The following is a 15,867-nucleotide window of genomic DNA, read 5'->3' as shown; positions in this document are numbered from 1 at the left end:
CTTGGCCAGATCTGTGCCTTGCCACAATTCTGTCTTTCAGGCAGTCAGGCAGTTCCTTTGACCTCATGATTCTCATTTGCTCTGACATGTACTGTGAGCTGTAAGGTCTTATATGTGTGGCTTTAAAGGGTCTGAATACTTAGGACCATGTGATATTTCAGTTTTTCTTTTTTAATAAATCTGCAAAAATGTCAACAATTCTGTGTTTTTCTGTTAATATGGGGTGCTGTGTGTACATTAATGAGGAAAAAAAATTAACTTAAATGATTTTAGCAAATGGCTGCAATATAACAAAGAGTGAAAAATTAAAGGGGGTCTGAATACTTTCCGTACCCACTGTATATGTAATTAGAATAAAAGCCGGCGGCTAAAGCCGCGGTCACACTAGGCTTTGAGCATGCAAAATTCTTTCGGACGCTGCAACGGTCGTGATATGACGTCATGCTCTGCAGCGTCTTTTTAAAAACTTACATTCAACACCTAAACAATAATAATACACCTAAAATGTAAAAACATACAATCTACTCCACTTTCCTGCAGCGCTGTAGTTTTACATTTGTAAATTACATCATAATTTTAGTGGTAGTAGTAGTAGCCTATGTACATTCTACTGAACAATAGTAGGCTAATATATTTCTGCTGCAATGTCTTCAAGGTAAAACAAACTTTTATTTTGACGTGTTGCCGTGAATACCTTTACATTTCTGTGTGTATGATATGAGGATAGTTTACCCAAATGAAATGGTCAAATGCTCATGAAGTGACCCTCAGAGCAGTTCTGGAGATGTTGTTCATGTATTTATGTCCTCATTAGTGAGACGGCAGACCATTCAATAACACAGAGACACGCAGAATTCATATTTAAATAGTCGTTTTGTGGCTTAATATTCACAAATACTAGTGGGAGTGTGCTCACTTGTGTGTGCGCATCGGGGCGGAACTCCGCTGTGCGCGATACAGAGAGTGCAACCATGTAACGTAAAGACTGAAATGACATGCCGTCGTGTAAATAAGATAAATAACATAAGGCTATTTAGTTTGTTAAATAAGAGATCAAGGTATAGACATGTTCTATAGGAAAGGTAAATTTAACTTACTTCTGTTTTGATCTGGCGCTTAGGGATGCAACGATTATAGATTTTGTTGGTACGATTATTGTCTGAGGAATAATCACGGTTTCACGATTATGACAATTATTATGCATTTATTCATTTCACAACATTATTAATGTATAAAATCACATGGACAATTTTTTTTGTAACCTTGGCCAGTTCTGTGCCTTGCCACAATTCTGTCTCTGAGCTCTTCAGGCAGTTCCTTTTGACCTCATGATTCTCATTTGCTCTGACATGCACTGTGAGCTGTAAGGTCTTATATAGACAGGGGTGTGGGTTTCCTAATCAAGTCCAATCAGTATAATGAAACACAGCTGGACTCAAATGAAGGTGTGGAACCATCTCAAGGATGATCAGAAGAAATGGACAGCACCTGAGTTAAATATATGAGTGTCACAGCAAAGGGTCTGAATACTTAGGACCATGTGATATTTCAGTTTTTCTTTTTTAATAAATCTGCAAAAATGTCAACAATTCTGTGTTTTTCTGTTAATATGGGGTGCTGTGTGTACATTAATGAGGAAAAAAAATTAACTTAAATGATTTTAGCAAATGGCTGCAATATAACAAAGAGTGAAAAATTAAAGGGGGTCTGAATACTTTCCGTACCCACTGTATATGTAATTAGAATAAAAGCCGGCGGCTAAAGCCGCGGTCACACTAGGCTTTGAGCATGCAAAATTCTTTCGGACGCTGCAACGGTCGTGATATGACGTCATGCTCTGCAGCGTCTTTTTAAAAACTTACATTCAACACCTAAACAATAATAATACACCTAAAATGTAAAAACATACAATCTACTCCACTTTCCTGCAGCGCTGTAGTTTTACATTTGTAAATTACATCATAATTTTAGTGGTAGTAGTAGTAGCCTATGTACATTCTACTGAACAATAGTAGGCTAATATATTTCTGCTGCAATGTCTTCAAGGTAAAACAAACTTTTATTTTGACGTGTTGCCGTGAATACCTTTACATTTCTGTGTGTATGATATGAGGATAGTTTACCCAAATGAAATGGTCAAATGCTCATGAAGTGACCCTCAGAGCAGTTCTGGAGATGTTGTTCATGTATTTATGTCCTCATTAGTGAGACGGCAGACCATTCAATAACACAGAGACACGCAGAATTCATATTTAAATAGTCGTTTTGTGGCTTAATATTCACAAATACTAGTGGGAGTGTGCTCACTTGTGTGTGCGCATCGGGGCGGAACTCCGCTGTGCGCGATACAGAGAGTGCAACCATGTAACGTAAAGACTGAAATGACATGCCGTCGTGTAAATAAGATAAATAACATAAGGCTATTTAGTTTGTTAAATAAGAGATCAAGGTATAGACATGTTCTATAGGAAAGGTAAATTTAACTTACTTCTGTTGTGATCTGGCGCTTAGGGATGCAACGATTATAGATTTTGTTGGTACGATTATTGTCTGAGGAATAATCACGGTTTCACGATTATGACAATTATTATGCATTTATTCATTTCACAACATTATTAATGTATAAAATCACATGGACACTCTTATTGCTGCATTTAGAAACAGAAATAACACAGTAACCAATAATACAGCACAAAATAATAATAATAAAGACAAACAAATGTCTATCTCTCCAATTGGAAATAAAAAGGTGACCTCTGCTCTGTAAACATCCATGTCAGTATTTCTCTTTTGAAAATAACTAATGAAAATAGATCACAAAAGTATATAGTGTTTTCAGTTTATACATTCTTAACATTTCTTTTAGACCTGAGGCAGAAAACTGGAAACATGGTGAAAAAATAAAATCTTGTTGGTTTTTGACTTATGCATAATACTACAAAAGGGATAATGGATAACAATGTTAATAAGTATTATTAATATAGGACTATTGACTTTATTTATCCCACAGGGGAAACTATTAATAATGAGGGGAATAAACTGAACTATCATTGTAATCAACTGTCATCATACGTATTCATTTTAATAATTTTTTATAATAATTCCTATGATTTTTACATGTGGCCTGAGAAAATTATGTGTATTATCTTGGTTTGTGAGATCGGAGATTGCGCTTGCGCGCACATTCAAACATTCAGGAGAACACAAACTTGTTGTGAACCCTGCCCCGATACTTTTATTAATAAAATAGCTTAGATACGGAATTGCTACATATTCATTTTACGAGCCGTAGCTTTGCGTCAGTCTTGCCTTCACGTCGTGCATTAAAATAGTTTAAAGCCGTGTATTCGCTCTTTAGCAGCAGTTTTTACGGCAATATTTAAATGACACCCTGGTAGGGGCATGCGATATTGACAAAAAAAAATATCTCTATTTTCTGGGATTTTATCGATGACGATAATTAAACGATATTTTGCTGAGTGTGTTATTGTGCTGGTACCTTAAGGACTGCCGAAGACAGCTGACTCCTAATGTTTTTAATATTCTGTGTGCTGGTCAGTTCATACTGATAAAAATGTATCTTTTCCAATAAGTTTAAACCGATTTTTACATTTTATGGGCATTTTTACCTTTATAAAGCCATTTTTATATAGAAGTGTCCATTATCTTTTGAGTCAAATTCTTACATTTAATCAGGGAATTAGAATAATAAGACATTTGGGCTGTTACCAAGCAAATGAAATCAACACAGAAGCTGCATCTGAAGTGGCATTTAGATGTATTTACACACATGTATTTTGTTTAATGCAAGACATGAATGCATTTAATCTGCAATTACAAATGCATAAATAATGTTTTGATATATTAAACATAAAACGTTGAATACTGATATTTGAAATGATTTAAAACATGAAAAAAAAGAAAAGAAAAAGACGAAATTTGAAATTAAAAGCGCCAGCAGGTGGCAGCAAATCCCTCTTAATAAGTGAGTCATTGTGATTGAACCGAATCATTTAAACGGTTGATTCATTCAAGAACGAAACACCGTCATGTTGCTCAGAGACACAAAACAGCGCTGTGGCTGTATTCGGGATGATTTTTGTTGGCGAAATAGAGCAAAAACAAGCAATATGGTGTCTAAAACGTAAGGCTCTTAATTAACTTATTGTTTATTGAATTCAATGTCACATTTGTAATCATGGTATTTTTTGGAGAAAAACGGCACTCTTCGTGTGAAATTGAATAACTATATGAAGTGGTATAAATATATACATTTTCTGCCATGTCTTGAATTTGTGATCATTCTAAATGCATTTTAATAGACTGAATCGTGCAGTGAAAGAATGCACTCTAAATGCGCACACGCATTAGTCTAGACTTCACGTAATGTATGCGTGCGCTCTGTAGGGATGTTTTGAATGGTTTTGCAAAATACTCGATAATGTAAAATTGCACCTCGTTAAAACAACAATTACGATATTATCGCAGACGATATATATCGCACACCCCTACACCCTGGTCATTCTTGGTGTACCCAAAATGGTTCCACACTATCGACTCTGGTGGAAATAAAGGACCACACTTTGGTTCCTCTGTCATAGTTAATCTAGTGTGTGTAGTAGCCTCTGTGTCTCTGATAAGCACAGCATTTTAAGCTGGTGCACCGCTAGTGTAACTTTGTTTACGTTTTGCGCAAGTTGCAACTGTTCCGTTCTGTGCAACAGAAACACTCGGTGTAGCGGAGCCTTTATGATTAATTAACCGTGACATTTTAAAGCGCTGTTAATTGTGAATTACTGCATCCCTACTGGCGCTATAGTTAAATAAAATTAATTTGACCTTCAAGGCGGGCGGGGGGTGCGAGCCGCCCCCCTAATATAATGTCAGGGGAAACACTGCACTCTCCTTACGCCTTCTTTTTCCCATCTATCATGTGTTTCCAATGCATTTCAGTTTTTTCTCAACAATGCTCTAACGCAGACAGTAATGCAATCTTGCTAACCTTCGTCTTATCTACACCTCTTCTACTGCACCCATCTCTTTTTCCTGTGGGTCTCTGGAATTGTCAGTCAGCTGTCAACAATGACTTCATTCCAGCCATTGTTTCTCAGTCCACTATTAGTATCTCAGGCTTTACTGGGACCTGACATAACCAGCTGGACATTAACCAATCAGGTTTCAGAAGCAGCCATTAAGCTGAGACTGTGTTACTGTTGGTCACTGAAGCCCTGCAGATTGCGAAAGCTGATTCCAGATCATGTGTTCTCATTCTGCTGGATCTATCTGCCGCTTTTGACACTGTAAATCATCAGATACTCCTGTCCACCCTCTCATCACTGGGCATCACAAGAACTGCATTTCATTGGTTTGAATCCTATCTCACAGGTGGGTCTTTCAGGATGGCCTGGGGAGGAGAGGTATCTAAAGCAAATTATCTGGTCACAGGGGTTCCTCAGGCATCAGTTCTTGGACCCCTCCTCTTCTCTATATACACTACATCACTGGGATCCATCATACAAGTACATGGTTTCTCCTACCATTGCTATGCTGATGACACACAGCTCTATCTTTCATTTCAACCAGACGATCCAACAGTAGTTGCACAGATCCCAGGCTGCCCTGGTGAACATCTCGGCATGGATGAAGGAAAATACCTGCAGCTCAACCTGGCAAAGACTGAGCTTCACGTCTTCCCTGCCACTCAAACTCTACAGCATGATTTCACCATCCAGCTAGGTTCATCAACAATTACCCAATCAAGTTCAGTCAAAAATCTTGGTGTAATATTTGATGATCAGCTGATGATCAGATGATCAGCTGCCCTTCAAGGACCACATTGCAAAAACTGCTCGATCTTGCAGGTTTGCATTGCAAAACATCAGAAAGATCAAGCCATACCTAATAGAGCATGCTGCACAACTTCTTGCTCAGGCCCTTGTCATTTCTAGTCTGGACTACTGCGATACTCTTTTGGCTGGACTTCCATCATGTACAATCAAACCTCTACAAATGATTCGAATTGCAGCAGCATGGTTGATCTTCTTCAACAAGCCCAAAAGGGCCCACATCACACCTCTCTTTTTCTCCGTGCACTGGCTACCGTTGCGGCTCGCCTCAAGTTCAAGATATTGATGATTGCATAAAGAAAGAACAGCTACAGGCTCAGCACCCTCCTACTTCCACACACTCTTACGAATCTACATCCCCTCCAGAAGCCTGAGATCTACAAGTGAGCACCGCCTCATGGTACCATCACAAAGAGGCACAAAATCACTTTCCAGAACATTTTCATTTATTGTTCCGGGCTCGAACAAATCCTTGACAATTTCAAGCGACAGCTGTAAAACTCATCTCTCTTTCATCATCATTTGACTGCATCCTAATTTAATTAAAAGAACCTTCACTTTCACTTTCATTAATCCCTCCCTGTTCTAGCTTTTCAAACTTTGTATTACGATCATTTCCTGTGTTTATTTGCCTCTTTATGATGAATCGCATGTTGTATTCCTCAATTGTAAGTCACTTTGGATAAAAGTGTCTGCTAAATTAGTAAATATAGAGTCAGGCAGAGTGTTGACTGTTAGCAAGGTGACAGAGTGACAGCTCATCAAGAAGGAACGCTGCACTGAGAAGTATCAAAGACTGTAGAAAACCCAAGACGTGTCACTCGTATAGTTTTGAATGGGGGAAAAATGCAACGCTCAATATGGCTGCTCTATTGAAGGAAGCCCCACCTTCTGAGTAAAAGAGCCAATCGCTATTCGGTAAAGTCATTGTGTCACTGTAGCTGCCGTTAGAAGTCCAGGTTGCTATAGAAACAATCAGTGTTCTGAGATGCGCGCTTAGGACTGCACATACACACTGGCTGGTCTAGCTTGAAAAAATACGCTTTTTTTGACACTTTGAGCAAAAGAAACAACATTTATGAGACCAATGTTGTCAGATTTTATTGTTCATTTCAAATATGAAATGTAATCGTAAGCTTGGCGAACAGTTTTGGAGAATTTGATGTTTCCCAATTCAAAGAGATAGGAGCTTCACTTGCATGCCTGAGAGGCGTTTCAAAGATGGCCGCCGAGTGACATGACTTGGCTTAAAGGGACTTTGGATGTATCACCTGAAATAAATGCTTCCCCCTTGTGGATACTAACATAATAGGCAACTCTGTCCCCAGAGGATGATTGTAAATTAAGTTTACAGTAAATATGCTTGAAATTTCATTCTGCATCTTCTCAGATACTGTGATTTCATTGTAGTTCTTATCACGACGTCACTGAATTCACCATTAACTATTTACCTTAACAGTTTGTTGTTGTATATGATATCACTGTAATCCTTGACTATAAAAACATAGGGGTAGACATCACCTTTTCTGTGCTATCATGTTTGGTTCAGGAGGTATAATATAAAATACATAATTTGGTAATAGAGGAAAGTTAAATGGCTGCCATGGCAACCACGAGGCATTTTGCGATGGCTCCATTGCTAAAAATGTTCATGGCTGCAAACTGTACAAGTGTACCAAGTTTCATGCTTTTATGAAAAAGTGAAAAAAAATTTCGCATATCACCTGGACTATTATAGGATTCCAACATAACATCAAAAAATAGATCTTAAAACACAGTTGCCAATAATACAGGATAGATGTCCAACGGCATCATAAGATACCTGCAAAACACTAAAAGATTATTTAAAGTAAACCTTTAACATTTTTAAAACTCCTATTGAAAAACAAGAAGTAGGGTTTTTGTAACCTTTACACATTCCTTTAGAAATATATCACTTTGGACAATGGAGAAAAACATTTTAAACCTTTGCCAATTGTTATGTTTATGTGCAGATTTTCGCTGCTGCTGCTGGATCTGGAGGAACATTATTTTGAACAGCACACTGCATATAATCTGACCGGAAGAGGTCCGGAGGCAAACAGGTGAGCTAACTAACTGATCTTGAATAATTTATTTGGGAAATGCAATATGTTTTCAGAATATGACACCGAACTGCTTGGCTGTATGTTTGTCTAGTGATGGGGAGTCGACTCCAAAAAGGTTGATTCCTTGATTTTGAATAGCCCTTGTGCCAGAGTCAATTGTAAAACAGGAATCGATTCTTGTTGACTCTGTTGATGTGTCTGAAATCGTTTACTTGTTCACTCATTTACTGATCCCTATTCAGTGCATGGCAGTTAAGTGCACGATACCAGCAAGGAGTGAACTAAATGAGACGAGGTATTTGGACACATCCCACATCAGAGAGCCGGAGCTGTTGCAGATCTAACTTTTTCACATATGTTTACCTACACTCGTGTTCACATTCCATAGTGTCACAGGTGTGCATTGACCAAAACACAGACACAACAAACAAGAGACTGAACGTGATTCATTGGCATCATGTTCATTTTTGAAACTATAAGAAATTGGGTGTATAGCAGGATGCGTTTTTATTGATGATTCCTTGAACCCTTATGTGAAGGCATATTTCATAATTCATTGATCCCACCCCCAGTTCACACCTTAGTTAGTTTATAAGAGTAGTTCAAACAAAAATTTAACTTTTGTCATCATTTACTCACCCTCGTTTTGTCTTCATATGATTTTTCTCTCCACGGAAAACAAAAGTGGATTGTCTGAGATGTTTTTTTTTTTCCATAGAAGACTTGACTTGTTCTGATAGAAAGCATCATAGTATGTAGTATGATATAACTTTTATGGTACATTATAGATCTTCTGAACCCTTACAATAGTTCTGTGTTGAGAATACACAAAGCTGTTTCATTGTTTGCTGAAATTCTTCCCCTCCTCTGTATGAGTCAGAATTTGTCACTAAACAAATATAGTCTTTGATGACTTTTTAATAACTCTTTTTTTAATATCTCTTTTTATACACAGACGAACTAGTGGCTCGCTAAAAATCTGTTCCAAATCAATCATTTTTGAACCTGATGATGCTGTTAAGCCTATTTTAAAGGTATTATCTTCATATTATTTATCACCAGGCTTAGTTGCTGTTTTTCTTGTTCTACAATAAGAAAATGTATTTCTTGCAGATTCTTCTGAAAGACTGCAAAGGAATAGGAGCAGTGGAGGAAACGGCCCACAACCCATTCATAGAGTAATACTGATGATTAATGTTCACAAAAATCATTTGTTTTGTTTGATGTATTCGGGTTTAGTGCAATTTTGCATTGATATAGTTTTAATTCTTTTCTTTTTCAATTCCTTTTTATGTGTGTTTGCAGAAGTAAACCTGCCTGTATTCTTATAGAAACCAAGCAGGTGAGTGTGCCTCACAGTTCCTCTTAATTCTTTCATATCTGTAGTCTTATACGTTTCAGGTTTTATTAATTTTTTCCCCCTCAGATTTATCTAATTAAAGAAGAAAATGTGGTTGCTCCATATAAATATGAAAGGGTGAGTTCATTTTTTTTCTGTCTCTGTCCAAGATAGATGAGAAGTGGGTGGGGAACAAATATTTACAACGTTGATATTTTCATCTGTTGTTTATTAGAGTTTCGGCAAATTTCAAGACATAATATTTATTAATTTTTTATTTATTGATTGATTGATGCATGTTAGGGAGAGAAAAAGGTCACATTCCAATTGGAGGTGCCGGGAAAAACAGAGGATGTTGTTCAGATGTTATTACAGGTTTGCCAATAGGTTTTCCTTTTTGTTGAGATTTCTGATTTTCATTGGGTCTTTCATCTTGTTTAAGTAATTTGGCAATTTTTGCAGTTACACAGAGCATCCTGTCTGGATAAGCAGGGTGACCAGACAGCAATGGTCAGTAACATTAAACAAATTTCCATTAATCATAATTTGCTTCCTTTTTTGAATATTTATGGGTGATCTGTGTCTGATCTGTTTTTCTGCTGAAGGTTGCAGCTATACTGCAGTCCAGGTTAGCAAGAACATGTTTTGATAAAAACAGGTAAGAACCAACAAGGATCATAATCATTCATTTATTCAGTTGTTGATGATCTCAGAGTTTCACACCGCATACAAAATAGTTCATAAGGAGTACATACACTACCATTCAAAAGTTTGGGATCAGTAAGAGAGTTGTGCTTTTTTTTGTTTTTGTTTTTTTTTTAAAGAAAGAAAGCAAGAAAATGTTTTACTTTTATTCACAAGGATGCATTAATTTGATGCTGTTTTTTAAAAACTTTATATTCAAAGCATTCTGCAGAAATGTAATAATAATAATACTGTGGCTCCAAGATGCTTCAAGAAACCTCCCTGCAAAGCTACAGTACTGTTAAACGTTTTAGGCACTTGATGAGGATGCTGTCAAAAATAATGTCATGAATAGATTTTCTTTATCAATTAACTTCTATTATTTGGTCATTCTATCATTTGGTGTGACCATCCTTTGTGTTTAAAGCTTTTGCCCTTGGTGCAATCGAGCATAGTTTTTCAGGTAGCTTTATAGGTTTCTTGAAGTATCTTGGAGACGTTGCCACAGTTCTTCTGGATTTAGTCAGTCTCAGATTGTTCTGTTTCTTCATGTCATTCCAGACAGACTGGATGATGATGAGATCAGATCTCTGTGTGGAGCACTGACTGTTGTCAGACTCCTTGTGCAAACAGCAATCTCACTGGATTATTACAATTAATGGCAAAATGAATGTTTGGAAATGTTGTAGACTGATACTTCCTACTGACACACTACAGCAAAAGATAGAAATAACTGATTTAAAACCATTTTTAGCTGGTGAAAATACTAGTGTTCTCATCATTTTGGACACTACTGTAGAAAACAGGGTAACACTTTATTTCGATAGTCCACTTTAGACATTCTATTAACAGTAAGTAACTTTGCAACTACATGTCAACTAGCAGTTAGTAGAGTATTAGTAGACTGTCTGCTTAATATCTTCTAACACTTTCTTTGTCAACTTATTCTTCTAACCCTAAACCTACCCTAACAGTCTACTCTGAGAGTTAGTAGACATGTTGTTGCAAATGAATGAGAATTAGTTGACATGTAGTTACAAAGTTACTTATAGTTAGTAGAATGTCGAAAGTGGACTATCGAAATAAAGTGTAACCGAAAACAGTTCTTTTAAATTGTAGTAATATTATTTTTACCAAAATAAATGCAGCCTTGGTGAGCATAAACCCTCATGTACACTGCACGTGTCTGAGGCGCGTTACGGCTCCGATGCGACCACAACCAAAATAAACATTGAACGGTAGTATATGTCTTTCCAATATTATTAGGTTGCAGTATTCAGAGAGTTAACAGACCCCAAACCTCTGTTATTTCAGAACTGTGGTCTAGTAGAAAGATGGATTAATTATAATGTTTGTGTGTGCAGTTTTCAGCATGTAACAGAAAACCCACACATGGAGTGTGTGGCAGAAATGGTTTCTCCTTTGGTGACAAACGCTGGTCACGTTTGCATCACTGATTGCAATCTTTACTTCCAGCCTATGAACAGCTATCCTGTGAGTTTTTGTGCAAGCCATGCTTTCTTTGGCACATTTCTTTTTATCATCTGTGCAGTTCCTTCACTGCAGTTCTTATGTGTGTTTCTGTATTTCTAAAAGGATTTAGTGGTGCAGATTGGGTTACATAGTGTAAGACGCATCTACAAACGGAGACATGGGTTGAGACCTTTGGTGAGTGTTTATTTGATGTTCTTCATTTATTTATTTGTTCTCTAGTTTTGTGTCTGTTATGGTATTTACACACAAAAACAATGATATAATTTGCAGAGATGCATTTATATGTGAATTTATGTGTATTTACTGTGTGTGTGTGTGTGTGTGTGTTAAGGGCCTTGAGGTGTTCTGCACAGAGAATGATCTGTGCTCTGATATCTACCTGATGTTCTACAGTACTAAAGAAAGAGATGAGCTTTACTACTACATTGCAACTTTCCTTGGCACATATCTTTTTATCATCTGTGCAGTTCCTTCACTGCAGTTCTTATGTGTGTTTCTGTATTTCTAAAAGGATTTAGTGGTGCAGATTGGGTTACATAGTGTAAGACGCATCTACAAACGGAGACATGGGTTGAGACCTTTGGTGAGTGTTTATTTGATGTTCTTCATTTATTTATTTGTTCTCTAGTTTTGTGTCTGTTATGGTATTTACACACAAAAACAATGATATAATTTGCAGAGATGCATTTATATGTGAATTTATGTGTATTTACTGTGTGTGTGTGTTAAGGGCCTTGAGGTGTTCTGCACAGAGAATGATCTGTGCTCGGATATCTACCTGATGTTCTACAGTACTAAAGAAAGAGATGAGCTTTACTACTACATTGCAACTTTCCTTGGTAGGCTTTATTTTTATGTGTGTGTATTAATCTAGGGTTCACTGGGAGGTTGTCACATGGACTGTATTTCTGTAAATATAGGGGTGTTTAGCAGTGGTGTTGTTTATATATAAAATTAGAAAATTATCATATTTTTGAAATAGTTGTTGGGTAAACGCAGTAGTGAACATAATAAAACCACATTTGAATCCAAAAAAATTGATTGTAATTTTATTAAAATAGTGGTTTGGTGTTTTTCGTTAACTTTTCAATTTTTGCCATTTCATGAATTCTGTTTTGTTTTACAAATCAGTGTCAGTAAACAGCAGAATTACCCACCATAGTCTTTTTTTTTTTTTTTTTGCTGAGAAATATTTAGTGTTTTTTAATAGCCAAAAAAAAAAACCTTTCTAAAATATTTGATTGAGTAAAACGTGTGACAGCCAGCCCTGTCAGTATTAGCCTCAATGTATAAAGGTTATATATAAAGGATAACTGTATTATCCTGTATATAAAGGTCTAACTTAGGCTGAATTTTTTCATCATTTGAGCATTGGGTAGTAAAGCAACTTTATGGTTAAGATGTATTTTGTAAATGTAGTTTGGTTGCATAAGCCTGTCACTTCAAACCAACCATTAGTGTTTTTTCTTCATTAATAGTACACAAAATGTCAACAAAATAAAGAGTACAGTCAACATTCATTGACTTTAATTGACACACCCCCAACTCAGAAGGTTGGGAGTTAAATAAAATCCCCCTCTTAATTATGATATTGTAGTGGAATTCCTGTTATTTAACTTGTAAGTATGACTTGAACAGAGCATGAAGTTGGTCTCCAGGAGCAGAAGTGGGACCTGTTCTACCAGACAGACCTAAAAATCATGTAATAGCAACTATGTTCCAAAAACCAGATCTTGGTTTTCCAGCAGGGTCTAGAACAAAATGAATTTGTGAGTATGTACATTCCAGTTTAAACGCATTGTATTTACTGAAGATCTGTGTGTATGTGATGTAGAAAACCATATAGCGGAGTGCACAGCGGAGAGCTACATGCTGCAGTGGCAGAGAGGTTACATCTCCAACTATCAGTACCTACTTCATCTAAACAATTTAGCAGACCGCAGTGTGAATGACCTATCCCAGTATCCAGTGTTCCCCTGGGTCATCAGTGACTACAGCAGCACACAGATGGGTCAGTCTCCCTCGACTCCCACAGACACACACCTGAGAACACACGCTCATGCTAAAAAATATCTCGTTTTCAGATTTGCTGAACCCGGCTTCATTTCGAGATCTCAGTAAACCAATTGGAGCTTTGAACACCGAGAGACTGGAGAGATTATTGGTGAGAAATCCAGTAGTCACAGACAGCCTTTTTAATATTCCGATGTTCCTTATCATCATATAAAAATCTCTTGTGTGTGCGTGCTACAGGAACGCTACAGAGACATGCCTGAGACTCGTTTTATGTATGGCAGTCATTATTCATCACCTGGATATGTGCTTTTCTACCTTGTCAGAGTTGGTAAGGATTTGTTTCAGCTTTATGCTTCTGTAGCAGTATTCATTTATTTAATGGATGACCTCTCTATACCGATTTAGGTGGAATTGATACAAGAGATGAGGGCATCTATTGTCTATATTTGAGCATGTAAATTCAAGCTAATTTGTCAATTTAATGTTGCCATGATTATAGCCATTGTTGCTGATATGGCATTAAAAACATAAATGAATATATAAACAATCCGTCTCGATGGTTATGAGTGGAGTCCTGGAACATAAACAGGTGCGCTCTGGCCAGTGAAATTGTGGTTTTACTTGCATGTGACTTGCATAAACTTTGGTAGCTTTGAAATGTTGCCTTGTGAAAGCAAACCGAAGGAGAAAACACCATTATAATAATTAATGTCAATGTTTCAGAACAAAGCATGCAATCTATAGATCTGAATATGCACTTAGTGATAGCTTTTGTATGCTGCATTGTTTGATGACATGTCTTTTGCCTTCCTGCAGCTCCAGAGCACATGCTTTGCCTACAGAATGGACGATTTGATCAGGCAGACAGAATGTTCAACAGGTATTTGCACACACCAGCAAACAAACACACACACATACTGAAAAAACATTTGCTTACATTAATGTGTATTTGTGTATGCAGTGTTGGTGAGACGTGGAAGAATTGTTTAGAGGGAGGCACAGATTTCAAAGAGGTGAGTTTTCCGAATTTAATGTCCTGCCTTTCTATTGTATTGCAAACCTGTATTTTTTTTTGTTAATAATAAATAATTTAGTGTGGTAAAATTGACTATGTTGTGAACCAGTCCAATTGTAGGTCATGCAGTTAAAGTACTTGGTGTGTTTGTATCGGTGTATATACAGCTGATTCCTGAGTTCTATGGAAGTGATAGCAGTTTTCTGAAGAATCTGCTTGGTTTGAATCTGGGCAGGAGGCAGGGAGGAGGCAGAGTTGAAAATGTTGAACTTCCTCATTGGGCATCAGGTGCTCACTCTTTCTTGTGTCCTTCTCACTTTTTTTCCAATTTTTTTTTTCCAAGTTAAATTTAATTAAAAAATAATTTCACGTCCTCATCTTGTGCTTTAAACAACAGTGGAAGTTTTGAAAGTCGTTGGTTCAGCCTGTGTATTGGTCTGTATCAAAATTGTCAAGTCTGATTAATTTCCACAAATCAGTCGAAAAAATTTGCAAGGAATGGTTAAAAAATAATTAAATTAAATTCACTAAAAAAGATGCGCATTTTTTCATTTAATCTTGTATTAATTTAATCTAGTGTAATCTAGTATAGTATATTTGTAGTTCTTGCATTAACTCTAAAATAGTCTAAAAATATATATTTCTTTAAAATTATAGTCCTTCTGATTTGGAAAAGTGTTGATATTGAGATATCTACAGAATATAATCTCATAGCTGAAAAGTAATAATATTTAATCAAGATAATCATCCAGTGCTAAATGTGCTGAAATAGCAAATCATTGTTGTTCATGTCAATGTGTGTATCTGCTTTCTTTTAATGTAAATTAAAGGGGTCCTATTATGCTCTTTTACAAAGACTTGATTTTGTTTTGGGAGTGTACTAGAACAGGCTCTCATACTAGGTTGTTCGAAAAGCACATTATTTTTCACATATTTTACATTATTACAACACCTCTCTCCCCAGTCTGGCATGAACGGCTCGAATAGTTCCTGTATCAAATGAAAGCCCGCCTTCTAAAGTGCGAAATGTGCTGTGATTGGTTAGCTGGGCCAGTGTGTGCTGTGATTGGCAGCACTCGCCGCCTGGTCGGGAAATGTCATGCCCCTTACCATTAGGGATGGGCGATACCACTTATTTTGTTTTCGATACGATACCGATATTTTTCAAGGCAGTATCGTCGATATCGATACCGATACGATACTTCTGAACTAAACTTTTAAATGATGAAATGTATTAAATTATTAAATTACTAAGAGTAAAATGGGTAATGATAACCACTTAACTTTGTTTAAAACACATTTTAACATTCAATACGCCTTAATTGTAATTTATTAGGTTATATTTTTGTTTGCACATGGTTCAAATGTGTTTTTGTTTACACATGA

General features: G+C 36.6%; 1 protein-coding gene across 1 annotated transcript in view; it reads left to right on the top strand.

Moving 5' to 3' along the window:
- nsmaf (neutral sphingomyelinase (N-SMase) activation associated factor) overlaps positions 1–15,867 on the top strand; it is a 35,177-nt gene that overhangs the window by 8,825 nt on the left and 10,485 nt on the right. Inside the window, exons 2-18 of the mRNA XM_016243848.1 lie at positions 7,841–7,930; positions 8,889–8,967; positions 9,047–9,111; positions 9,239–9,275; positions 9,360–9,410; positions 9,576–9,647; positions 9,735–9,782; positions 9,878–9,930; positions 11,321–11,450; positions 11,553–11,624; positions 12,181–12,289; positions 13,285–13,461; positions 13,535–13,614; positions 13,704–13,794; positions 14,283–14,346; positions 14,428–14,479; positions 14,649–14,769. Of these exons, the coding sequence (XP_016099334.1) occupies positions 7,841–7,930; positions 8,889–8,967; positions 9,047–9,111; positions 9,239–9,275; positions 9,360–9,410; positions 9,576–9,647; positions 9,735–9,782; positions 9,878–9,930; positions 11,321–11,450; positions 11,553–11,624; positions 12,181–12,289; positions 13,285–13,461; positions 13,535–13,614; positions 13,704–13,794; positions 14,283–14,346; positions 14,428–14,479; positions 14,649–14,769 (1,391 nt within the window). The remainder of the gene's footprint in view (positions 1–7,840; positions 7,931–8,888; positions 8,968–9,046; positions 9,112–9,238; positions 9,276–9,359; positions 9,411–9,575; positions 9,648–9,734; positions 9,783–9,877; positions 9,931–11,320; positions 11,451–11,552; positions 11,625–12,180; positions 12,290–13,284; positions 13,462–13,534; positions 13,615–13,703; positions 13,795–14,282; positions 14,347–14,427; positions 14,480–14,648; positions 14,770–15,867) is intronic.

This window comes from Sinocyclocheilus grahami, unplaced genomic scaffold, assembly GCF_001515645.1.
Source record: "Sinocyclocheilus grahami isolate Dianchi unplaced genomic scaffold, SAMN03320097.WGS_v1.1 scaffold702.1, whole genome shotgun sequence".
NCBI classification, from domain to species: domain Eukaryota; kingdom Metazoa; phylum Chordata; class Actinopteri; order Cypriniformes; family Cyprinidae; genus Sinocyclocheilus; species Sinocyclocheilus grahami.
Note: the sequence above shows the minus strand (reverse complement) of the source record. Positions and strands in the feature narration are given on the sequence as shown.